Consider the following 27,346-nt stretch of genomic DNA (forward strand, 5'->3'; position numbering starts at 1 on the left):
TGGGATGGGAAGGATAAAAGATTGAAAAGTTTGGAATCCCTTTTGCATAAGTTCCTCAAAAGAGTAGCGTTGGTAAGACGGTGTGTTTTTGTACGGTTTGAAAACTCGAGTTGTCCAAAAACACCGCTTCTTATTCGCAGGAGGATTTTGTACTTGTTCTAAATTGGTCTCCTCCTGAATTGTAATTTTTGCCTCTGCAGCACTTTTCAAACTTTTAAAATGTATTTATTTCATTGTCCCAACTGTACCCTACCCAAGGTCTCAAGATGCTGAAGTTTTGCTTTAGAATTATATTGATTTAAAGAGTGTTGGGACATTTGTCTTGTTCTGTTATTGTGTTTCCTTTTGAAGAGGTTGTCATTGTTCGTGAGAATATGTTCTCAGCTGACCTATTACAAAATTAAATAAATAAACAAACTGAATAAATGAGCGTCGACACCCACAGAGGGAGTAATAAAAGAATAATTAACTTAGCTATAGATCCAGATGTCCACACTTATCTCATGTGGTTTGAGACTGTGCTCAAGTACTACAATGAGTACAGGAAATAAACTATCCAAAAAGATACAAAGGCATTGTAATATTGCCTTATAGGCATCTAGTAACTGAGATTTTCCCACTTAAACTTTATGAATTCTGACCTCAATTTTCCATCTGGATTTCCTTGTAAACAACATGGCTAATGTTAAACTGTAGGCTACAGAAATGTAAATGTTAAATGAGTTCAGGAAGGGCATCTGGTGTAAAACCCAAGACAAATCAATGTAGTAAACTCATGTTTTACAATGTTTTAAGAGCGATGTTGTCCTGCTTAAGTCTTAGGCTTTCCTGGCACCACTTCTGCTTAAAAGTTGCCATTTGTTTCAAACAGTTGCTAACTACATTTGAAAATGCATTTTCAGGCTTTTTGTAAAAGCAGGTTTGCTCTGAAGTGAAGTCTCTGGCAGATGGTGAGAGGCTTTTCTCGTGCAATACCTGATTTGGTTTTGAATACTACATCAATGGTGCTGCAAACCTTTGCTGAAATCTATGGGAAGGATAACAGCATTGAAGGTTGTGAGGAAGTCTCCTATTTTTATAGCCCAAGATTGGTCTTAGTTAGTTTTCAAAGCTTCTTTTTCAAAGCGTATTTGAATTGGTTGAAAAGTGCTATATAAAATATATGTACCATTATTATTATTGGTAGTAGTTGTATTTATAGATGGAGTCTATATATAATTGACAGTTTTCTCGTTGATATATCCACACTTTTTGAAGTTGTGTAATTCCAGAGTGGAGAGCATCACACACTTACTTCTTATCACAAGAATTGTAGTCAACTTGGTGCATCAATTAACTGACAAAAAGGGGACATGATGTGGCACTTGCAAAAGTTTTCAAAGTGCTGAAGATCTGATACAAAAAAACCCAATGTCCTCATAAACCCCATCTTCCTAAATTAAAAGACTAAGAAGATCAAGATTGTCCAGTCACTCCCAAAACTTCAGCTCGCTCACTCCATGTCTTCTCCTTCCTGCTGCTTTGCATATGAATCTTATAATCGCAGTAAAATAATACTGAATCAACTAATACAGAGTTTGGTCAACTAAGAACCCATGTAGCGATTTATCGACTTAACAACTAAAGTACTGCAGTCTTACTTACAACTACTACCTATTACTACTACTACTGCGACTACTACTACTACTACTACAAGTGTCAACTAGAGCAGGCGCAGCAGCAGCGATGAATTTTGAATGACCGGAGGCACTCAGAGGAAGCACTAATCGGGCTGGTGTCTGCAGATCAAGTGCCGCCAGAGCTCTCTGATTAAAGATGCAGTATTGTGCGCTGTTTTCTCTCTCCACTCCTGTCTCTCTTTTGCCAAGTGTTGGAGCCACAGTCACTTTTCATTCATGATTCACATCTCAGCTTGTCTGTGTGTGAATTTTCCTCCCTCATGGTGGACAGCTATAAAAGGGGGGCCTATCTATTAATGCGTTTTGGAGGTGCTGAAAATTTGATGTCGAAGGAGAGATGGGGGAGTAGTGAAGGAGGTGAAATCAACAGCCATCGCACCGTGGGAGTCTGGGTAGAGTGAACTCCGTGTAGTCTAGGGCCTTATCTGCTCCAGCTGCTGCCGTCATGAGAGGAGGAGAGAGAGAGGTGTCACTGGCCCTGCACTCAAATCTGTACAAGTGTTTGTCTCCAAAAATATGAAAGCCTCTGAAAGTCCTCAAAGTGCTCCTCTGTCTTGTTCTGGGCTGATGAGGTGTGCTGTGGGTGGTATCATAGAGACTGCACACTGAGGGTGAAAGGTGATACGTAGGCCACACATCCAGAGAATTTTCATCAAAACTTGTCTCTCTTGGATCATCAGCACCAGATACGCAGCTTCACAATGTCACAGCTTTTATGTTTTTAGGATGTTTGAAAATGCAGACTTGTGATACTTTTACTTTTACTTTTTTTTCTGCTCCAGTATCTGTGACTTCTTCCACCACTGTATTTTTTCTGTATGTTACTTTGATATAATAACTTGGAAAAAAAGAAAAAAGAAAAGAAAAAAGAAGCACTCTAAATTAAAATAATACAGTTAGATGAATTTCGGAACATGTTCATAGAGGCCTAAAGTGCATATTAAGCAGTATCAAATCAAATCAAATCAAATTAAAATTTGTTTATAGAGCGCGTTTCATACAAAAATGCAACACAAAGCGCTTTACAGTGATTAAAAACAATTACACATTCCCCCCCCCCACACACACACACATCCATCGTGTACACTGCGGGGTACGTTCCGTTGGGACACCAGGTTCACCCGTTCCTGAGTTTCTCGTAGAAAAAAATCGTGTTAATTGCATTGAGTGACCAAGGTATCAAATCTAAAGTTAATTTGGGTTCGGAGAGCAGAGCGGAGAGAGTCTCTCAGAGTATAAAGACACTAGACTAGACGAGACATAGACACCAAGGCAAAGCAGGAAGATAAGATAGAGCAGGAGAGGAGAGAAACACGTCCGCCTTCACCAAGAGCCAGACAGAAATCAGTACATGACATTTTATTGTTCTAAAAATAAATAAATAAATAAATAAATAAATAAATAAATTAATAAATAAATAAAATAAATAAATACTATACTTGAAATAAGCAAACAGTTATTTTTGATTACTTAAAGGCACATTGTGTAACTTTTCATCATACTAGTCTCCATGGAGATGTTATGGAATTTTTAAACTCCTCTGTCTCCATGGGGACAAACGTGTACCAGGCTGTGGTACAGGTCAGATCTGTGGCGAGGTGATTCTGCTCACTGAAAGAATGCATGTTTTAAAGATTTAATTTTTTTGTTTTTACCTATTTTTAAAACTGTAAATGACTAAATGCTAACTAACAGTTTGTCATCCAGAACAAGGATAAACAATAAAAAGATAAAAAATAAAATTATATATTTCATAATTCTTTTAACATCTGACAATGTAAGCACAGTTTGACATGACAAACGTGTCTGGGTTGTTTGGATTATTTATATATTTTTTATAATTTTATAAGCAATGGGTTAGCATATGCATGTGTATTACTTTGACCTGCCAATGAAAATACAGAGCAAATGTGGTTCATTTATTAAAGGTCATTCATTGGCACAGAAATAAAATCTTTTGTGGAAGGATTGCTACACTGTGCTAAATAACAATTTGAAAGTGGAGCTGTTTCACCTTTGATTCAAATGATAATTCCTCATGTATTTTATAATAATAACAGCAGGTCTATTTCACCTGCTGCCCCTAAGGTCTGCACAATCAAACAGCCTTGTCCAAACAATAAACGGAACAACATTCACGTTCTGAATTCTGTACAGGAAGGAGAAAAATGTGAAGGCAAATTTTTGGAGATTGTGTTTGGAAATTGAGGGTGCACAGGTGGTACAATTGTGTCAGACTGGCCAAACAAGTGTAATATTTGTCCTTGTGTGATCGACTCTTCAATATGAAAACTGTTTGATCTGAAAGAAATTGTTTTGGGTTTCATTTATTTAACTATCAAAAGTGTCATTCTAGTACTTACAACCATTGACCTTGGAAACAAATTATCCATTTTTGTAATTCATTCAACTCCAGCGGTGGGAGAAGTATTCAGTTTTGCTACACAAAGGTGCATTGTGTAACTTTTCATGGTGGTGGGCCTGTCAGGTGCTTTTGTCCTTGGAGATGCTATTGCTTTGTCTGGAATGTTTCACAGTATGGCATGAAACCTTTCTATCTCCATGGACACCAAACCAGACCAAGTTACAGGTTATATCTGTGGAGATTCAACCCTGCTCACAGTCAGAATAGCTGTTTTTTGAGGTATTTTTGAGCTATAAAACCACCTGTAATTGAATAAATGTTAAGGTAGAACTGTTTAATGTCATACTGTGGAACATTCCAGGCAGAGCAATGTCCGTAGCGATGTACCGATTTAAGCATGACTACAGATAAAAAATAAAATAAAAAAATAAAAAAAAACATGAAAAAATCTGTTTAAGGATTTCACACATATTTTGAGGTCTTATATGACTTCCAATTTAGTGTTTTTGATACAGATTTATGCTGAATTTTGTTCAACAAAAACTATTTCTTTTAAATGTTTTTCTAGCTGTTTTTATTTGGATATTTTTGTTTGCTCAAACTACAAATGTGTTAAAAAATAAAAGCTCAGCCTTTTCATCAGGTCTCAGAAAATAATACAAAATATTTTTACTTTTCGGTCCAGTTTAAAAATGTAGTGGAGTAACAAGTACACATACCTGCTCTCAAATGTAGTAAAGTAAAGTAAAAAAAAAAATCAACTTTAAAATCCCCTTACGTAAAGTACAGATATCTCAGTCGTATTCTTAAACACAATACTTTACTACTTTTACTTTGTCCACCGCTGTTTAACCTCACCATAAAACTGTCATTTGTTTAGTTGTATAACAGACTCAGTTTTGTGATTGAAATGTCTCAGGCTTGATTTTTAACACCTCATTAGAATGAGTAGACATTTCTACTGGCTCTGTTAGTATTTATCGGACAGATGTGTTGTAGCTTCACCAGCCAGAAGAGGACAAAATTATACAGTAGTAACATCAATCACGGCCACTAAGTTTGGCAGTTTGGGCTTGATCTGCAAAACAAACAGATCTGTGAAAAGCTGGAAAACAATCTGACAATAATTGGAAATATTTATTGTGAAAAGTAGCAAGAAGTTTGGACCTGAGGAACTCGTAAACGTCATCCTGTTCACAAAATTGTTGCATTTGTCCTTGGCTGAGACTCTTAGCTCTTGCTTGTATTAGTGCCTATGGTCACTTGATACAACGCTTTTAGGCTGCCTATGAAGGTAGAGGAGTAATTGCAGCCACTTGTAGCTTTTGGTAGAAGCCTGCAATTTTGTCCTTCATAGCTCCATATGGTAGCTTTATAAAGACTCTCTTTCTGTTAGCGAAGTCAGAGTAAGTACTATAGTGAACAAAAGCACTGAAGACATGTCCTGTGGTCTGTTTATAGAAGGACTTTGAATGAAATGGTTGTTGGTGATTGAATAAGTGTCCATTATTTCTATGTTGTATTCTCACACATCACCACTAGATGCTATCTACGTTACTGCTGTCTGATAGTGTGCCAGTGTTGGTTTGACAGAAGAAGACCATAGAGTACAGGGGAGTTCAGTAGAGAAGAGAACAAGATTCATATCTGTGTAAAAATCAAATAAATGTACAGATGGCAGCTTTAAAGATTCTATATTATGCGACACTGACTGACACTTTTGAGCTTAAGTCTTATTAAAATGATGTTTCCTCATCAAAAACATACCTGAAGTTGTGTTTCATACACACAAAAGCAACATTTACACCTCTACCTGTGCCCACTTTCTCACTGCTCCTAATAATAATAATTCTACTTGAACTGTACATTACAGGTTCTACAATACTCCTTAAAGCACTATACTGTAGCCAATCTCTGCACTTTCGACTGCCATTCACTCACACACACACGGCATTCCTGCTAGGGTGGGTGAAATGTCTTGCCTAAGGGCACAGCAACAGCGTAAATTGATTTGCCAACCTTGATGGACGATTGCCAATTGAGCCACCATAGAGGCTGTGGGAGAAAAATCTGTACATGCATACATCTGAAAGAGGGGGTATTACACTAAACACATGACTTTTATTGTTTTGCCTTGAGAAAACAGAGAGTGTGCATTCCTCTAATCATCAAACTACAACACATTGCACCAGGTTTGTGAAGGCGTAGTGTATTGTTTTGTGTCATGGTTTTGTATATTTTTGGAATATCACTGCGCGGGAGCTGTGACATAGGCTCGTGGGGTGAGCTTTGGAAAGGATTACACTGCTAAATGTAGTAGGGTTTGAATACAGCTTGTGAGAAACTGCTAAATTACTCAAACATGCAAGGATAACATGTCTTCAAGCCTGTTTTTGACATGGGAACAACATGATATACATGATAGAAAGCTCCAAAAAGTTTATCTTGCAAAATGCCCCCTCTTCAAATAGTATTGAATTTTTTATTTTTTTTTTTAAGTGCAGTGGAAACTTAAACTCCTACAGTCCCTTCACTCTTTCAGTGCAGTTAAGGTAGTCTCTATTATGTGGAGATGCGCATTTGTTCCATTCTGTTCACCTGAATGCTACAATTTCACACAAAGCACCTTCAGTATAATCCATGAAGACCCCAAGATAGTCTCAGGGCAGTATGTCTTCTTCTTTGTCACTTTGCCACGTCACTTCTCTTAATACCATCCATCAAACCGCGGTGCAGTTACTCCAAAGTGGCCTCCGATGATGTGAGCTAAATTGGGTCAGGTTATGTAAAGTGTAGAGAGGCCGCGGTAGCCTTGATCCTTCTCTAGTTCCAAACCTCTGGCTCTTTCCACGGACATGAAAGTGCTTCTGGTTTTGAAAGGACAAATCCAAGACCTCCTTTCTCTGTCCCATTGACTTTAAAACGACAAACAAATAAAAGATTCAATTTAGGATAAAAGCAAGTCCTCGCTCCTGACAGTACCACTTAGGGTCAAAAGGGTAATTCATTTATTCTGAGGAGGATGTCAAATAGTGCCACATGGACACTCCCTTAGAAATCATCTTACATGGGACAGATCAAAAGGCTGCGTTTGATTGGCCGCTAACCCCCGTGTGTCTGACGGGGCATCCAGCGTAATAGGGATCAAAAGAGAGATGTTACGGGCCGATGTTAGGGGCTTTGGAGAATAGATGGTCTCGGCTCTGACATGTACGGAGCAATTCGTTTAAGATGGCCACAGTGTCATTGATTTACATGTAACGTGGGAGATGGAAAGAGTGTGCTGAGGATTGAGATGTGGAGATGAGGTCTGTTAGATGAATACATAATGTTTAATTAAGAAATATGTGTGTCTATAAAGTACATCTGTGAAAATAAATGATTAGGTTATGCCATTTTTTTTAACTTCATTATAATACTCAAGTGGGACAGGAAGGACAAATATAAATGCAACATTCTTCACAATGGACATGGAAGTTATATACGATGCTACTGTAGTGCAGCACTGATAAATAAATACATACATTACAAAATAACTAAGTATAAGGGGCAACAGTCTAAGCAGGGACTCCCAGACTTCCTTCACCCCGGACACTTCCTCCAGCTCCTCCAGGGTGACCCAAAGGCGTTCCCAGGCCAGCCCAGAGACATAGCCCTTGCAGAGTGTCCTGGGTCTTCCCCGGGGCCTCCTTCCAGTAGGGAATGCCCGGAACACTACTCCAGCGAGGCATCCGGAACATATGCCCGGCCACCTCAGCTGGCTCTTCTCTATGTGGAGGAGCAGTGGCTCTACTCCAAGCTCCTCCCGTGTGACTGAGCTCCTCACCCTATCTCTCAGGGAGCAACCAACTACTCTGTGGAGGAAACTCATTTTGTCTGCTTCTATGCGTGATCTTGTCCTTTTGGTCATTACCCAGAGCTCATGAGCATAGGTGAGGGGAGGAACGTAAATTGAGCAGTGAATAGAGAGCTTTGCCTTTCGGCTCAGAATTCAAATTTTGAAGAGACTATCTTATCCACTAAAAACATAAACCACTAGTAAAGTCCTGCCCAAGCCTGACTCAAGATCTGGAGATAGGTCCTTGATCAGTGTATTGGGGGCTTCCACTGCTCCTGACAAGTTGCCCCAAAGATGTTGAAGAATAGGTCAAATGCAGACGACAGATTTCCTCATGAGAACTAAAAAGCATACATTAAATGCCCAACATTGCACAAAATGGATTCTTGTGAGTTTTAAGCCATGTTAGAATGTTGTTACCTCATGAAAAAAAAAAAAAAACATACATGAAGTTGTGTTTTGTTTTATTGGCTCATGTTTGTCTACATCTCCAAGCTCAAAATGCTCTTTTCTAGTGATGTCACAAAGTGGTAGTTTTCAATTTAACAGGTCCTTTTACTTTTAGTTCAGTAGAGATTAACAATTCCAGAGCTGAAATTATCTAATTAATTAATTATTAATTATTAATTCTAGTGAGTTTAAAAACACAGTGGAGAACTTTCTATATTACTACGTGACATCACAGGGTGGAACAGAGTGTTTCCTTTTTGAGATACAAGCTCCAGGTATATTTTTGCTGTGGAAACAACATTATAACATAAATCACAGTGGGGAAAAAAACAAAAACAAACTTAAAATGACTTAAAATTAAGAATATTTTACTTTATTTGAGACGATTCAACTTGACAAATAAAATGACTTACCAATGGAATAAGTTTGTCTTTCTTAATTCAAGCAACATTTGATTTTGTTTCTTATTTTAACTGCAAACACTTGTTGGTTTTCTTAAGTGTAGCAAGATGTACTTTCATATTTTAAGTACAGAAAGTCTTGTTCCACTGACAGATAATTTTACTTGTCAAGTGAAATTTACTAAGATCATGACAAAACTTTCTTAATTCAAGTCATCTCTAGATTTAGTTTTTTGAACAGAAAATATCTTAACATGAGGCTTTTAATCTAAAAGACAACCATTCACAGTATCAGATCGATCGGTTCATATATTCAAGACAGGGCACTCAAATAGATCAAACTTTTTTTTTTTTTTTTTTTTCTTTTTTCAATTCTGTTAAATTAAACATCTTCTCATTAATGGTTACTACCTCTATGTATTGATTTAGTGGGTCAACATATTAGTATAACAATTATTTAAGCCTCCTATTAACTTTTTGATACATTTTTAATCATATTCTTAATAAAAGATGAAGCACAGGTCACATTCACCTTGCAATCTTTCTCTATCTGTAAATGTTCGGACATAACAACTAGATACATATTTGACGTTTGAAATAGAAATGTTTTTTTTCCAGTAACCAATCAGAGCCAAGTCAGACAAAAATGTGGTATACAAATAGTTGAAAAGATTCATCTTGTTCCCTCAAGTCGATACAAAAAACATTTCTAAAAGATTCTGATATGTCACACAAAGATAATTCATTTTCCATCTGTTCACAAAAACATATTTCCTTTTTACTAAATTTTGTGTTATTTTCTATAAACTTGGCTGAAGATTTTTGGTTGGATTGAATGGATCTAGGCATTTTGGTTCCTTTTGTGGAGTTGTGTATTCGGCAGATCCTCCACCCTTTTTCCCTCAAAGGCGGTGCTCTTCCAAAATATCCGTGGGCACGAGAAAGGATTCTGTTTTATTATTAAAAGCCAACATTTACTTGTGACATTTGCAGCCTAATAAAAGCAAGAAGTAAAATGACAATATAAGCTGCATCTACATAATGAGATTTATGAGTTAGAAGTGTTGCTTTTACTGCGTTATTATTGGTAGAGACTCTGTCCTCGTCTGTATGCTCTGTCAGACCATCCAGAAGAGCACGGATAAGAGCCCTGCAGATAAGTGAGAAACTATGGAAGTGTAATCTTTCACTACACTCCGCATTTTTGGCATTCTACCCACTCCGCTCTTTGTGCAATACAATTTTTGTTTATCCCTTTGTTTCTGCATGGGAGAGTCTAAAGATTGGTTTACGTTTGTTCAAGTCAATACATATACTAAGGCTGGGCTATAGCACAAAAATGGATATCTACATTTTTAGTTCATTTTGATTAATTATATGTTTTATAGGATGATTCCGAGTAAAAACAATACAGTCTTTTAATCAGCTGTTTAATACAGAAATAAAGTAAGTAAAGTAAGACTTCTTTTTCCTAAACATATATTAGTGTTGACTCATCATTTTTCTCAGTGGAATTTGCTGTCCCTCCTCTGTTATTGTTTATGCTCTACATTCTCAGGCGTCCTCCCACTATCCAAATGTACCAGTGAATAGGCCATCAATCTCTTTAAATTGGCCATACCAACTACATATGACTTGGTATTTAATCTTTAAATGAAAAAAAAAATAAAATAAATAAAATACAGGTTATGTATTATTCATGTTTACTGTTCACCTTTAAAGCTTGTTTAGGTCTTGCACCAAGTTACATTTCAAAGCTTTTAACCCCTTATGAGTCTCCCGCAGCCGCAGATCCTCAGGCGGGTCCCTGTGGCTGTTCTAAAGTCCAGGCTCCAAACAAAGGGTGATCGAGCTTTTTCAGTCCGGGTGCCTCAGCTTTAGAACGACTTTCCTGACAAAGTAAGGCTCGCACCGTCATTATCAGCTTTTAAGTTACTTCTTAAGACTTTAACTGGTTTTAGCTTGATTTTATTCCTTATTTATTTTTATTATATTTATTTGTATTTATTTATTATAATTGATTGGATTGTTTGCATCATTGTCTGTTTTTGTATGCTTTCACAGTGCTATTTTTATGATTTTGTATTGCTGTTTGTACAACACTTTGTAAACCTTGTTTTTAAAACTGCTTTATAAGTAATTAATTAGTAAAAAAGAAATAAAAGTAATTTATAGTAATTTATGTAGTAAAAGTAATTTATTACTGTTATTGTAACTGCAATCTAAGGATTAATATTTTAGTACTGATTTGCATATTTTTTTGTTTGACTTCTTTTACTGTATGCCTGTAGGATGTACCAATCATAGTTCTGTGTGCACCAGTATATAAAAGCTAAGATGAATTTATAAAAGAACTATATCATGTATTAGTTTATAAAGTAAGATATACTTGATTGTCCCTGAAGGGAAATGTATCCTGTATATCTGACCCGTCCTGTCAAGAGCACTGCTATAGCCGATCATCATTACATTATCACAAATAGACTTGTTCGTGTTGATGATCAAGTGATCTCTTAAGTATCTTCTTGTAAAACATCTGTTCTGAAGACTTCTTTATGCCGGTTAAAGCAGCTCTAGCTATATACAAACTTGGACACATCACAGAAACAGAAGTAGGGAGACTAATTATCAAAGGTTAAGCTAATTAGCACTTCTATTAAAGATACCAACTCCATGAGGATTTCAACAAAACCTCAGAATATTCAAAATAACTAAGAAATAACTTCATATATGAAAAAATGAAACATCTGAGAGGTAGCACTTTACAGAGTTATCTCTCATTATGAAGTTTAGTCTGTATAAATTACAACAAATTCATGTAACAACGCATCTTTTACAATATTAAAGATTACACAATTCCTTTGTATCTTAAAGGTGCACTTTCTAACTTTTCACCTGCACTTCTCTATGGAAGTGTTCCCTAGAATGTTCCACAGTACGGCATTAAGCGTATCTATCTCTGAAGAAGCAAGTAAATGATTCCACCAAGCTGTTACAAGTCAGATCTATGGAGAAGAGACTTCACTCACAGTTAGAATGCATGATATTCAAGGCATTTTTAGAGCAGTTAAACCTGTAATTGAATAAATGCATGACAGACAGATGATATGTTAGATATGCCGTACTGTAGAGAGAATTCTAGGCAAAGCAATAACATTTCCATAGAAAACCTGTAAACTAGACATAGCATGAAAAATAGGTAAATAAACAGACACATATTCTCAATTCCTAACCATTGGATTCTGCAACATATCTGACTGTCATAACCAGCACTTTTGTGGAGCGGCTTTAGGTCTAAGCACAGATAAATGACACTTTAGTCCTTGAGAAAATCAATTGTGCTTCTCCCTCCCGCAGGACGGCGAGAGTACTGCATACAGTCAGCTCTTTATGTCTCAAATGCGTAATCCGCACTGCTCACAAGAATGTACGGCATGTGGACAATGCTTTATTACATAGCGAGGATGTGTGTGACAGCAGCCCTTTGTTTGCTCTCAAAAGGGTTCACTACAAGGGACCAGTCTCTAGATGTGGCTCTCTCAACACTGATCCCTGTTATTTAAGTTTATGCGTGCTCGCTGTAAAAGAGCAAAGGGGTAGACTCTGACAAGTAACCCGCTGTGAGAAATCCCCTTTGTAAATGTGACTCTTATGAACTGCAGATATATAAGCATTTTAATTTGACATTTGATTTCATTTTAACTCGACATCAATCTGGAGAAAAATTGTACTGTACATTGCATTAATATTTTTTTTTTATTTTGTGTGTAACATAGACTGTGTAAAGAAGTCACCCATAGTGTTTGGCTCCAGTCAAATGAAGCTCATGAGGTTGGCAGTTATAGGAGCAAATTTGGAGGCAGGTCCATATTGGGAATTGGAATTTATTTACAAACAAACAAACACCAGGACCATGTAGACAAGGCTCACAGCAGCAGTTAAAGAGAGGGGGTGACCATTTTTCAATGTAAAGTAAATTGGAAACAGTCGAGTCGATGGCAGAGCTGAAATTGGCCCATGAACATTTCCTATCTGGAACACGGTGGCTAGCTGGTGAGTTATGTCAATTTATACATCACAGTCTATGGTTTTTAATGTAGCTGTTACACCAGTTCACCATTCTCAAGTAATGTCTGCGTCCTCAGGCTTCTATGGTCTGTAATATGGGCCACTTTAAAGTGCGACTGAATCCCAAATTCAACTTTTTTCAGGAAAAAATGTGTACTTGGCATTTTCAATTGCCATATTGGTGCAAATTGGTTTAATTTGCAGCTTTGTGGTCTAATACAGTCAGAAACCAAGTGTGTGCTGCCAACTATGGTTAAACTCTGCCCCTACATTAGTGCCTCGATCAGACTTTGAAGTGCAAGCGAAGCTGTTCTCTGTTGTCCAGACCCTGCCCCTCCCTCCTCCTAAGTCCACTAGGTACTACACAATTTAACATGCAAAACATAATTTTTCCTAAGTATTAAAAATATTCACAATAGGTATTTTACTTTACTACTAGCATTGAGTTAACTCAACTGGATGTGTGTTGAAGTGCGTATGCTGTTCATGTATGAATAATGGACTTTGAATATTTTGCCTCAGGTGCACTATATTTGAGAGCAGGTATCTCTACTTTCTACTAAAACTGCATTTTTGAACAGGTCTAGTTTGAGATCTGCTTAAAAGACTGAGGGGTTTATTTTAACATATTCATAACATTTAACGAATCAAAAAATATACAAATAAGATAGAATCACTAGAGAAAAAAAAAAGATTAACTGCTCTTGCTGAACAAAATTCAGCACAAATCTTTATCAAAACCATTGCCTCATAAGACCTCAAAATATGGGTGAAAGACTTTTATTCTTTAAATACATTTTTAACAGGTACTTTAATACTTTCATGTGATTCTTTTACTGGAGTTTTGTTTTGTTTTGTTTTGTTTTGTTTTTTTAAATACTCAAATAAGAAAACTGAATACTTCTTCCACGACTAGATGACATGTGGTTAGAGAATCATGCACTGATAATTGTCGTCACATGTGGTCAGCACAGGCAAGCAAAGTTTGTACATTTGCAAAGACATTTTAACTCTCATTACACTCTTCTTGTTAATTTGGTGGTGCAATTCTCCATTGGAGTGTAAAAAGGTTCAATAAGCCCTGTTAATACTGGTGTGTGTTTCGAGTGTGGCAGTGTTAAATGAGAGCCCTGGTCTAATTCTCCCTCCCATTGTCTTTCTATTTCACAGAGGAACATTGAACGCACCGCACAGGACAAAGCCGGCAGTCCACACACCTGTGATTGGATGTGAGCTGTATTGACCCGAGACCATTAAAATGGAGTTGCTATGGAAACTTCTCCTGCTGCTGTCATTGGTGGAGAGTGTGGCAGGTGAGTCTCCCAAACATCCTGTCTGTTTTATTTGCATATAGTAAGAACAGGGTTATTTCAGGATTTCCTTTTGTAGCTTTTGTATCGATTTAACATCAAGTGAACCACATCGAACTTTCTCAAGTACACGTCGGCCCACTTAGAGGTCCTACATTACACAATAAGAACTCTTGTTAGCTCTAAGATGTGCTATAATGTTGTTACCTCATCAAATACATACCCGGATTTGTGTTTTGCTGCTTTCACACGTGTTTGAGTAAACCTTTATCATTAGTCTGTCTACATCTCCAAAGCTCAAAATGCTGTGCTCCATCTTGTCATGTCATGAAGTGGTAGTTTTAAGTTAACAGCTGCTTTTTACCTTTAATTCAGTAGAGATGAGCAATTCCACGGCTGGAATGATCCAACAGAGTTTTTTTTTTCTGTTTGAGAGAAAAACTCAGCCTAAATATGCAGGATTTGTGTGTTAAACATGTGCGAACGAAACAAAACACAACTCCCGGTACGTGATGAGGAAATCAGAAAACACTGTAATATGGGCATTTTAAAAAATCTAAAAGATGATGTTAAAAGATGTTATAAACTACTAATATGGCAAGGCCCTCCACAAATTCACAAAAAATCAATTTTATTATTGTGTGAATACCATATGATTTGGAGTGAAAAATCCCTCAGTCATCCAGGCAGAATCCATGGCAAAGGACAATTCAATTTGTCAACTGGGCAAAAGTTTATTTGGTCGAATATGTTTCGCTGCTCATCCAAGATGCTACTTCAGTTCTGATTTGGACATATCATTTGGTCATCATTACAGCACTTCAAATAATAATTAACTGAGAGAACAATGGTTGCTAGAACAACCATGCAGCATTCAACTGGTCAGGTGAGGTGTCTTGGCAAAAGAAAAATATGTAATTGTTAGGATATGGATTGAATTATGATTTGGAATTACATTTGCAACACATGTTTAAAAAGTAGGATTATGTATGAGTGTAATTTGTAAACAACTCCAAGACGATTAACAATTAACTCAACATAAACTAATACAAGAAGCTCTGTAGGTCTAACCAGGCTGGCGCCACCGAGTGCCTCCGCTCAGTTTAATTTCTTTCCAGAGACTAGGTCAGGAATTGGAATACACAAGACGGTTCGCAAAACCCCGGAATTGTGAGTCCAGGCACCAGCAACTCAGCGAAGAGCCATATACAGTATTCTGTGTTGGCAATGATTCCCGAGATTGACGATTTAAAGCCGGAACAAAGAGAATGTTTGGTGAATTTTATCAAGAGGAAAGACGTTATTGACCTTCTTCCTATGGGATTTGGGAAAAGCTTAATATACCAGTTAGCCCTGTTAGTAGTGCATTACATACGTCACGACCAAATAGCAGCGATAAATTTTAAAAAAGTACCTGCCTACGTTTGGGCGAGCAAATCCTAATGCTGAGAGGACAGACAGTTTCCACAAAGTAAAACCGGCTGATGTTTCAGGCTTCTGTGGGTCTAAACTTCAGGTACAAAATAAATAAATAAATAAATAAAAGTCAAGATAGTTTGTTCTTTACAGAGGAAATTTTACTACTATTGAAAGCAAATTAATCGCCACCTTTGCCATCAACCTTTACGCCAACATAAATTGCGATTTTGATACGATTGTGATATACAGTTTTGTTCAGGTCTATCGCTGGGGCTTTGCTGACCTTTTTTCAACGGTGATGGCAAAATGTTCAAAATGCCACAGTGAACGATGAGTCAGTCACAATGATGTTCTGCCTACTGTGCTGTTTTACATATTCTCTGTGAAAAACAAAAATCAGAAAAAAAAAAACAAACTTCAGAAGCTTCAAATCTTTATTATTTTGATTTTCTCATTTATACACCCTTTTCTTTTGCAACTCCAATGCAAGGTCTCCATCTACCAAACTCGCTGTTAAAAGCATACTCATTTGTTCCAAAAAGCAGCTCATTTGTTATAAGTCTAATTGAGATGGTGACGGTAGAAGTGCAAAAATCCTGCCATTGATCTTGCTTTTAATGAGCGACCTAATTTCCTCGCACACAAACCATTGAGGGTCAAATGCTACGCCTCGTTTGAATGTCAAAGAAGTCTGGTGCTGCGGAGTAGATGAATACGTTTTTTGTGTCTTGAAAAATGAGTAATCTTTTCATCTTTTTTTCCCACAAATCCGCCAACCCTCCTCTCAGTCAAATCTGAAATAATTAGTGTACCTCCTGACAGTGCTGAATATTCAAGTTATTCTTTCAAAAGCTCTGTATCATGGCAAAATCCTAAGTTTGAGTACATGGCATTTCAAAGTATGATCACTGAATCCCATAGACATGAGTTGTTGTCTAATGATGGTGTCCTGAGGGAGCAGTGACTCACTTTGGATAGGGATCTGCGCTATCAGTCTGCATCATGTCCCACTTAGCCATCCTATTAAATATACAGCACATACTGTCCTGTTTAGCAAGGCTTCACTAGACTATGTTCAAGATATTTTAAGGGTCCCATAGTACGCAAAGTGAACGCTTGTGAGCTTTAAGCCATGTTAGAATGTTGTTACTCCTCAAAAATATACCTAGAGTTGTGTTTTGGTTCATTCACGAGTGTTTGAGTGAGACTTTATTATCTATCTGTCTACATCTCCAAAGCTCAAACTGCTCTGTGATTTCATGAAGCTGTATTTTTCAAGTTAACAGCTCCTTTTACCTTTTTCAATAGAGTTTGGGAATTCCATGGCTGAAATTGTCCAACTGATTCAAGTGAAGGTGTGTGGAGTTTAAAATCACAGAGGAGCATTTTCCGTATTACCACATGACATCACAAGGTCAAACCTGAGTGTTTTCAATTTGAGAGACAACTCACCCTTAATATGCTGCATTTGTGTGTTTATAAATGTGTGAATGAAACAAAGCACAACTCCAGGTATGTTTTTGATAGCCAGGCTGGCGCCACCTAGTGCCTCCGTTCAATTTCATTTCTCTCCGGCGACTAGGTCAGGAATCAGAATACACTAAATTGTTTGCAAGAACCCTGGAAATGCGAGTCCGGGCACCAGCCAATCAGTAAAGAACCATCCATTCTATGCTGACAACGATCGAGGATTTAAAGCTGGAACAAAGAGAATGTTTGGTGAATTTAATCAAGGGGAAAGATGTTATTGCCCTTCTTTTTATGAGATTTGGGAAAAAGCTTAATATAGCAGTTAGCCCCATTAGCAGCGCATTACATATGTCACAACCAAATAGCAGCGATTTGTTAAATGAAACAAATTACCTGCCTACCGTCGAGCAAACGAATCCTAATGCTGTGAGATCAGACGGTTTCCACAAAGTGAAACCAGCTGATGAATCAGGCTATGTTTTTGATGAGGAAAAACATAAAAACATAGATTTAAAAAAATAGTGTAATACAGACCTTTTAAGTATTCTATTAACTTCTAGGACTGTAGACCTTTATTTGTTTTGAGGAGAAGTGGCTCTATTCTGCACTCTTGTCATGTGACTGAACACCCCACACGAGCTCTAAGGGAACGTCCAGCCATCCTATGGAGCAGACCTGGGCATTGTACAGCTGGGTCACATACAGCCCTTTGATTGGCTCTGACCGGCTCATTTAAGCTCATTTGGAATTACAAAATAAACATATTTTATAATTTTACCTCATGCATGAACTTTTATTTTAAAGGTGTTTTTTAAATTACATTTTTTGTAAGGCAACCTCACTTTTTCATTGCTTAGTTATGACATATCCTCTTACCAGTCTTACCGGCTTGTCAAAACAATGTTATTTACTGCTTTTTTTTTTTTTTTTTTTTTTTTTTTTCAAGAATTCAGTTAAGCATTCAGGCCCGGCCTTCCACAATAGTTTCTGTTTCTCATGTGGCCCCATGGAAAAAAATAATTGCCCACCCCTGCTGTGGAGCAAACTCATTTTAAACGTATATATCTATATCACGCTGGGCTGATTTGGCAAAACTCCTATGATCCATGGTTGGGACAAAAAACACACTGCTCTTCCTGAATCTGTAAATACCATAATGATCTGAATTAGTCTCTGATGTTAAGCTAAGTTTGTATTGTGACATCTCTGCCACATTTGACCTAAAATGCCTCTCTGTAATCAGTTGTTTTCAAAGAAGTATTCATTGTTATAATCCCCCATTGTTATCTTTCCCAATTTGTTCCACTGATGGCATTCCTCAAAAAGTTAAAACAGCATAATGCAGTCTGGCTTATCCATTCTTATTTGGCTTTTCTGCATAATCAAATGCTTCTTTTTCCTCTAATTGTGGAAAAATTATATAACACGGCCAGTTTTCATTTGTTGTTCAATTATTCAACATATTTTGCTCATAAACAGTCTAATCTTAGGATAAAAAATAATAAGTGGGAGCCACAAAACTGCTGCTAATGCATATTCTCCCGGTCGCATCTCCAAATTCCCCTTCAAATTTGCCTGGTATGAAACGGAAACAGAGCTATTGTCAGCAGAAACGACAACTCTCAGACTGAGTTTTTATCTTCAAGACGTCAATTCAAGTCCGTGTCTGTGTCTGGCAGTGGCAGAACTAGACCGCTCTGTAAATACACTGTGGCAATTACGAGCAAAACCCACATTCATAGTATTCGCCTGCAAATTAATGGGTAACAATGGTGCCGTGTGCAAATAATTTCTGAAAAGACTTGTGTTGCGTTGGCCTTGCCTCACTCTTGCACTCAAACGCAGTAACTCTCAGAACGCAGTATTAATATTCAACATGGTGGGACTAACATTACATATGCTCCACTTGCAAGACTTGTATGGCGCAGTATAAGATTATAGACCTCCTGCTGAAAAAAATATGATGGCATACCAATGTTTTTGTGTGACCGTTGAAGGTGGGAATCCGTCACCTGCTTATTTCTGTGGATATGACATTGCTCTGTCTAGAATGTTCCATAATATGACATTAAACGGCTCTACCTTATTTTATTCAATTACAATTTTTATAGCTCATACAATACCTTGAGAAACATGTATTTTGACTGTGAGCGGGGTTGCCTCTCCACAGATCTGACTTGTAACTTGGTCTGGTTTGGTGCTGATACAAAGATTTACTGCTGTATTGTGAAATATTTCTGACCCTTCCACCAGAAAAGTTACACAATGCACAATCCTTTAAATATTTTATACCTTTATACAAGTTTGTAGTATATTTTTGGAAACACACTACACACGCAGTAACCCACAGAACACAGTATTAATAATCTACTTGTCCGGGCTAACATTACATATGCCCCAAATGCCAGACATGTATGGTCCAATATAAACTTCAAACCTCCTAAACTGAAAGAGAAATGATGAGTGTTTTTGTATGTTGTTTTGTATAATTTATAACCAGCAAATAATCTACTGACAGTTATTCAGGTTTTGTAGCTACTTCATTTACTGGATAAGGTTAAGAGGTTAGGGTATTCAGTAAGTAAGTACCAAGGCTGAATCATTCAAAGCTGTTTGTTCATTATAAATCAGGGCTGTAAAAAGTATCAAAAATCAGATGCTAATCGAAACTACAGATAATTTGAGTGAGTATCGATACTGAAACAAGTCTTATAAAGAGAGAAATAATTGAGCTTTCCTGAACAGTTTTGGAATGATAAGCTTTATCAGAACTAGTATAAAACCAGAAAGTAACATAAATAAGTTTTTTTTTTTTATATATTAGTAAGCATATAGAGGAATTATTAGACTACGTCACTTTGTGCTCTCCTGTCTGGTTCATGTCAGTGTCTTGTAGGGTTTCTTCGGGTTTTCAGACTCTCCCGGGGGCCGGGGCTAGGTATATCGATCAAGTATGAGTGGATGTCTGGCTGCTGAAGTTTGAGATGTTTCCTCTTGTCCTTTATGCACTCACCTGCATTTAACACATTTGGATCATTAAGATGTATCCCCCTCACTAATGTTCATTTAGCATCATAACTTATTTTATCACATGTTTATCACACGTGTTTTAGTGCTGATTACACCACTAGCTAATGCTGCAACTTCATGTCAACCACAGACAGCTGCACTTTCTGCACTAAGGCTGTGCGCGCATCTGCTGTAATGATAAACAAATAATCCATCTATAGATATTTATAGACCATTTTTTGTTCAGAATGAATGTTTTAGTAGCACTGTTCTAATGGAACACTGTGTTTGTGCTCTATAATGCCTTTTAAAAGTGTAGCATTGAGGCTTTGTATGTAGTGAGCAGTGTCCCTGGAGAAGTTGTTTATCTCAATGTGGAGAGAGTATTTTTTTTTATTTTTTAATAAACTCTGGACATCAGCTGTGTTGGACTAAAGGAGCCAAGGGGAGTGCAGTCCCAGAGCGGGTTCACACACAGTTAACCAGCCCAACTCTGTTCTCCCCAAGGGCCCAGAGCAGGTCTGAGCTCGGGCCCCAAGCTCCATGTGTTCTGTCAAAGAGGAGAGGGCAAGTACCAAAGACGAGAGGAGAGATGAGACAGGGAGGGAGAGAGGCAGACAGACAGAGAGACAGAGAGGAGAGAAAGAGTGAGATGGAGGGACCAAAGAGAAAAAAATGAAAGCGAGAGGGAGAGACCAAAGTGAAAGGGAGAGAGAGAAGTAGGACCGATGAGAAAGAATAGAGAGAAAGAAGAAGGGAGATGAGAGACAGAGAGTAGAGAAAGAGTGTGACACAGTAGGGATAAACCGGAGAGAGAAAGAGTAGAGGGGGAAAGAGGAGAGAAGTCAACAGAGGGCACAGTGAGAAGGTTAAGTGTAGGTGGGAGCACACATATGGTTAACCTTTACACGGCACTTTACTGAGGCATTCCATCAACAAGATACACATCATAAATGCACCAAGAAAATCCTGGCTATCTCACACTATTTGTTCTGCTGATGGCACTCCTCATGAAGTTAAAACAGTAAAATTTCTACTTATTCATTTTTTGGCTCTTAATCAAATGCTTCATCTTAGAAAAATAATAGGGCCTTCACAATGACAGCTTTCATTTGTTGTTGTGAGTTTAGCATTTCAATTATTCAACAGATCACAAACACAAACAGTTTTTTTGCGTGGGATTTCATAAAAAAAAAAATCAAAAAAATCAAATGCATATACTGTATGTTCCTTTAAATTAGCTTTGAATGAAATGTAAACTAAGGCATATTATGAATGGGCCAAGAAAATCACTGCTATATCTATATATCTATATATATATACTCACAGGTTTCTAATATCCTTCGTCTGTTCGTGGGTTTCATAGTGACAACAGTTGGAACTGTTGCCATAGCAATTAACAAGTCAAATCAACTGTGCTCAATAAGTTATTCAAAACACAAAAAAATCATGTAGCTGAAATCGATCAACAAGGCAAGGCAAGTTTATTTGTATAGCACAATTCGTACACAAAGTAATTCAAAGTGCTTTACAGAATAAGAAATACATTAAAATCATAATAAAAACAAATCAAAACATAAATAATCGTGAAGATTAAAATAAAAAAAGAGAGACATAAATTGGAGAGAAGAGTGCGGGATGAAAACCTTTCAGTTATATGCACAGTTAAACAGAAATGTTTTGAGCCTGGATTTAAACAGCGTCACAGAAGAGTCTGTCTCACATGTTCAGACTGTTCCAGGTTTTAGCTGCATGAACCTGAAACGCTGACTCCCCTTGTTTAGTCGTGACTCTGGGCACCAGCAGAGGCCGGTCCCTGAGGTCCTCAGAGTGTGAGATGGTTCATATGACACTAACATGTCACAGATGTACTTTGGTGCTCGGCCATGGAGAGACTTGTACACAAGCAGAGCTGCTTTAAAGTCTATTCAACGATCAACAGTGCAATACTACACCATGATTAGGCCATTTTGGGTCATTGTCCAAATGATATTGACTGAATATAAGGGTGTCTGGACAAAAGGAAAGTAACACCAGAACATGTACAAATATGTGTTGCTTTACTCAATTATTAATTAAGTTGATAATTGCTCAGTTATGACATTATTCATAAATCACAAAATAAAGGTGGATTTATTTATTTTATTGTTTACTGAGTGATCGTGTCTCTCTGAACAATTAGTATCACTCAAGTTTTAATCAGTGAAAAACAGTAATTGAACCAGCAATGAAAGGATCCATAAGTCATCTATTTGGACATTAAATGTAGCTCATTTATTTTTCTTTTCAGCATTCAATTGAACCAGCAATATTGGAACAAAGAGTCAATAAAATAATTACACAAAGAATTCACAAAGAAATTATGCAAAACATGTCTTAACATTTAAGCATTTCTAATGAGATAGGTGGACCTGTCTATGTTTTTTTTGTTGCTTGTTCCAATCTGGGGTGCAGGAGGAGAGTACAACATGCAGATCAGACACAGCATTCAGTCTGTTTCTGTGCTTTGTCCTCATTTTTGTGAGCACAGAAAATCCCATTTCACACATATATATGTAGTAGTGAAAGGAATAAGGATAGAAATACTGGCCCTACAGAGAACAGTATATTCTGACGGAATGCTTATCCAGAATGATGATAACGTCACAGATCTATGTATACAACTGTATATTGCAGACCTACATGCAGATTGGGACAAGGTAACCCAAAAAAATCTCTTGTGACCCACCTGAGGGTCGCGACCCAGTCTATGGGAAACAATGAGTCATAGTCATCATAGTTACAGTTCCAATAAAGAATGCATGACATTTATTCAAACATCTAGTTGCCTTAAGTAGGTCTTGAGATATTTTCTTACAATATTTATGAAATGTAACCAGTTAATACAGTAGCTCTGACTGATTCTCCTCGACCGAGCTGCTTGTCCTTTCATCAAATGGAGGTAAAATACAGATAAACCACTGTTTATCACTGCAATGGAAAAGACAAACTGCATAGAACACAATGTTTAAACCTCTTTACTGACTTAGTTTCCAAAAATATGAATAATGCTTTTGGTTTGTGTGTGCTAAGATAACAGGCATCTGCAAATAGGAGCTGGCAGCAGTAGTGGCAGCATCGGCTCTAATTGGCAGGTCATGGTTTTGTTCAAAAACATTTTATACACTGTGTTATATTTTTATTCTACAAAACATTTTCATGCATGGTGTTATATTTTTATATACTCATTCAGTGTAAAAGCTGTAATGCATTTTTCCTCAACAAAATCTCAACTACAATGCTGTCGAACAATGTAGGTTTAGGAGGTTTTAAGCTTATACCTTATGTTATACCTCTTTTGCTACTCAATTGTTCTATTATTGTTCTATCATGTTATTTTGTTTTTTTTCTTTTAAAAAAAAAAAAAAAAAAAAATATATATATATATATATATATATATATATATATATATATATATATATATATATATATATATATATATATGCATTAAAAATCAATGTAAGAATGCTGCTAACTTGTGAGCTGTAAATGTCATGTCTCCACTGAAAAGTAAAAAAGGAGATATACACAAAATCTCCTTTTACCCATTTTGTATTAGGGATTCATGCGTGTTTGAGTACTCTTTATTTGAGATTCCATTGCTCTGAAAATACCCTCGCTGTGCCCTGTTCTTACTTACATAATCTGAAAGCTATTATGAACTTCAGCTATCCGTGGGCGGTGACCTACCGTAGAAGAGCAGGCAGAAATCACTTTTGAGTTGGTCAATGGATTTAGTTCTACTATTAAACCAATTAAAGTAAGTGAGTAGTCAAATATAAGTACATCATTATAATATACACCAGAAATTGCATCATATCTATGTATTCCTTAAATGAGCAAACGTGGGTCTAAATAGTGATTAATTCTTACTGAACTCGTAGTAAGAAATGACTAAAGGTTTGGCTGAATCCAGGACTTAAAGGATCCATATTTATGCAATTTTTGGGTCTATAAAGTTGTTTCCTCATCACAAACAGACCTGGAGTTGTGTGTTTTTTTGTTTTGTTTGTTTTTTTTGTTTTTTTTTCTTCACACCAATCCTGTCTTTTTAGGATGAGTTCTTTTCTCTATTCCACCTTGTGATGTCATGTGGTCATATAGGAAGTGCTCCACTGTGTTTTTAAACTCCGTACACCTTCACTATAATCATCTGGATCATTCTGAACCCTGGAATTGCCAATCTCTAGAGAACAAAATGACATCAGGTGGAACAAAGCCAGAGGTGGGACCAAGTCTTTGTTTTGCGAGTCTCAAGTCTTTGACCTCAAGTCCGAGTCAAGTCCCAAGTACTGGCAAGTCCAAGTTGAGTCTCAAGTCACTGGCCCATAAGTCCAAGTCAAGTCCAAGTTGTCTGCTTTGAGCTTCGAGCAATTTCAAGTCTTTAAATCAAAGTACCAAGTATAGCTTAGATTTTTGCTATTTATAGGATTTTAAAGATAAATTGTACCTAAAAAAATCATAGTATATTTAGATATGAGTATTTATTGAGTATGTAAGAGTTGTAGAAATTAATTTCGTAAATTGTTCCTTTTTAAATTGACATGACATTGACAAGATCTTAGTGTGAATCATTATGGTCAGAGCAGAAAGAATTCAGATTTAAAAGTGCTTCTCAAGTCACAGGCCTCAAGTCCAAGTCAAATCCCAAGTCTTAGTCCATTTTATTAAGTCAAGTCTCAATCCTAAAAATAGTGACTCAAGTCTGACTAGAGTGCAAGTCATGGCTTGCAAGTCCCCACCTCTGAACGGAGCATTCTGAGTTTTGGATATGTAGACAAACTAATGATAAAGGATTAAAAACATGTGCGAATGACCTTTAACTTGTTCTGAAACAGGACTCAAACGCGCTCAGCTTACACCAGGGCTATAGCCATAAATTGGGGGATAAGTCTGCTCTAGTGGCTCCAAAAACCAGGTTGGAGGCAAGTACTGAATGAGTGAAGTGAAATGGCCAAAGTGTGTGATATATTCCACTAATCCGAGCGTGCCGCTGGTAGACGTTGGAGTGCCAGTTCAGAACATCATGTCCCACTCATCCACACAGAACCTGTCATTTTATCATCACCACCAGCGCACGTTTTCATTTCAACTTTTTTCACTTTTTTTTTTTTTTTTTTTCAACCGACATTTTGCTTCTAGCCCCAAAATTACTATCCAATACTTTTCCTCGGCGGTTTATCTCTCTGCGGCCTCCCAAAGACTACTAGAGTTACAAATATTGACTGTCTTCATCGATTCATCAGAACATGCCAAAGCCTTTTAGGAATGCTCAAGAGCGGGTTTGATTTCATCTTTGAAGTCATGGTTTGTGTGAAGATGAGTAATGCTCCCAAATGAGTCCCGTTCGCAAAGCTTCATGTACATTTGGTCTGGTTAATGCTAATGCTATAGGAAGCTCTCCTGTGATTTGTCATGTGAAGTGGTAAATAGGTTAGTAGTTAGGGAGAGTTTTTCTTTTTAATGCTTTTAGTCCACTGAAAAACAAAGAAAAACATACATCATTACTGTGAGCAGGCTTACATCTCCACAAACCTGACTCTTATTACAACTGGAAGAGGGACTGAAACTTATCTATCTCCATGGAGAAAGTTCCTATCTATGGTTTTAAAGGGAATTTTGGACATAGGACCTCATTTCCTTGTTTGCCAGAGTGTTGGAGATGTGTGGTGACACTTTTTAAATATTCCATCCAGTCCTTGTATTTGCAGAGGTCACTGGAGAAAGAGTGGAGTGCTTTGTGGAGTGGGTAAGACTGTTTTTAGTGTCAGGCTAACTATGGCCAATGACATGTGCTAGCCTAGCACCAGTGACCTCTGCAAATACTGGACTGGATGGAATATTTAAAAAAGTGTCTCTACATGTCTCCAACACTCTGGCTAACTAGGAAATGAGGACCTATGTCCAAAATTTCTGTCCTTTTAGCTTTCTATTTCCATGGAATCATGCAATTGACACCACCAGAAAGTTACATTGTGTTGCTTTAAAGGGCCCATATTTATTTATTTATTTATTTATTTAATAGGGTCAGTGCATATTAATGAACATCTACAACATTGCAGTGTAAATATGCCAGATTATAGCAAAAATGCTTATTTCCATCTGTACTCCCTAGGCAGGTAACACCACAAACTTAACAGAAAAAACAAAAACAAGTAACAGATATACACTAAAAGTGTCCTCAAGTCTGGTTTTCCTTTAGCCACTGATTCAAGTAGGACTTGAAAGTGGCAAGTGTTGGAGTTTCTCTTATTGATAGTGGCAGACTGTAAATATTACACTATCTTCCTATTTATATTGTTGTTTCCTCATCACAAACAAAGCTGGAGTTGAGTTTGTTTTTTTCACACATGTTTTACACACAAAGCCTGCATATTTAGGAGAGTTATTTTCTCAAACAGAAAACACTCTTCCACCTTGTGATGTCATGCTATATTACAGGAAGTGCTTCACTGTGTTCTTAAACTCAACACACCTTCACTAGAATCATTTGGATGATTCCTGGAATTGCCAGTTTCTACTAAACTTAAATTAGAAGGAGCTCTTAACTTGAAAATTGCCACTTCATGACATCACAAGGTGGAACAGACCATTTTGAGCTTTGGAGACATAGACAGACTAATAACAACAGGTTACTCAAACAAACCTAAATGAAACAAAACCTAACTCCAGGTCTGTTTTTGATGAGGTAACAGCATCATAACATGACTTAAAGCTCACAAGAGTCACTTTTGTGTAATATAGGACCTTAACATGTTAGCAGTAGTAACAGTAAAATAATAACACAAATTTGTCATCTACTAGCCTTATCTCATCTTAGACCATAATATAAAGCTTACCACTGCTCCTAGCAACAGAAGGTTAGCACCAACCATCCAGCACTAATCCTGATTTCAACCCAAATTCCTCTCCCCATCTCATTTAATATGTTTGCATGCGAAGCCTTACTCAATATAGATCTATAATATAATTATTCGACGTGCTACAAACAAAACACATGCTAATGAGGCGCTGGCATATGTAAAGAAAAGCACTTAGTTACATTGAGCTGCATTTTCAGATAGTCCCATAGTGTCTTGCACATGCTGTTTTAAAATGTACATTAGCACAGAAGATGTGATGGTAATTATGCTCAGTGGATGTGTCAAAATATACTATGCATTTTAATTGGCATTACACTAATTAGACAGACATATTGTAGTTTAATTAGGGGGTGGTATAAACACAGTCAATATGATCTTCTATGTGATTGACAAGTAATTAGTAGAGCTTATGTGTGTACGTTTGTTAAGATTAAT

General features: G+C 37.1%; 1 protein-coding gene across 1 annotated transcript in view; it reads left to right on the top strand.

Moving 5' to 3' along the window:
• The first annotated feature begins 14,059 nt into the window (after positions 1-14,059).
• The window catches only part of cntn3a.1 (contactin 3a, tandem duplicate 1), a 142,264-nt gene continuing 128,977 nt past the window's right edge, over positions 14,060-27,346 (top strand). The window contains exon 1 of the mRNA XM_020930146.2: positions 14,060-14,114. Within this exon, the coding sequence (XP_020785805.2) occupies positions 14,060-14,114 (55 nt within the window). The remainder of the gene's footprint in view (positions 14,115-27,346) is intronic.

This window comes from Boleophthalmus pectinirostris, unplaced genomic scaffold, assembly GCF_026225935.1.
Source record: "Boleophthalmus pectinirostris isolate CB_2022bp ecotype Guang Dong unplaced genomic scaffold, ASM2622593v1 HiC_scaffold_8, whole genome shotgun sequence".
NCBI lineage: Eukaryota > Metazoa > Chordata > Actinopteri > Gobiiformes > Gobiidae > Boleophthalmus > Boleophthalmus pectinirostris.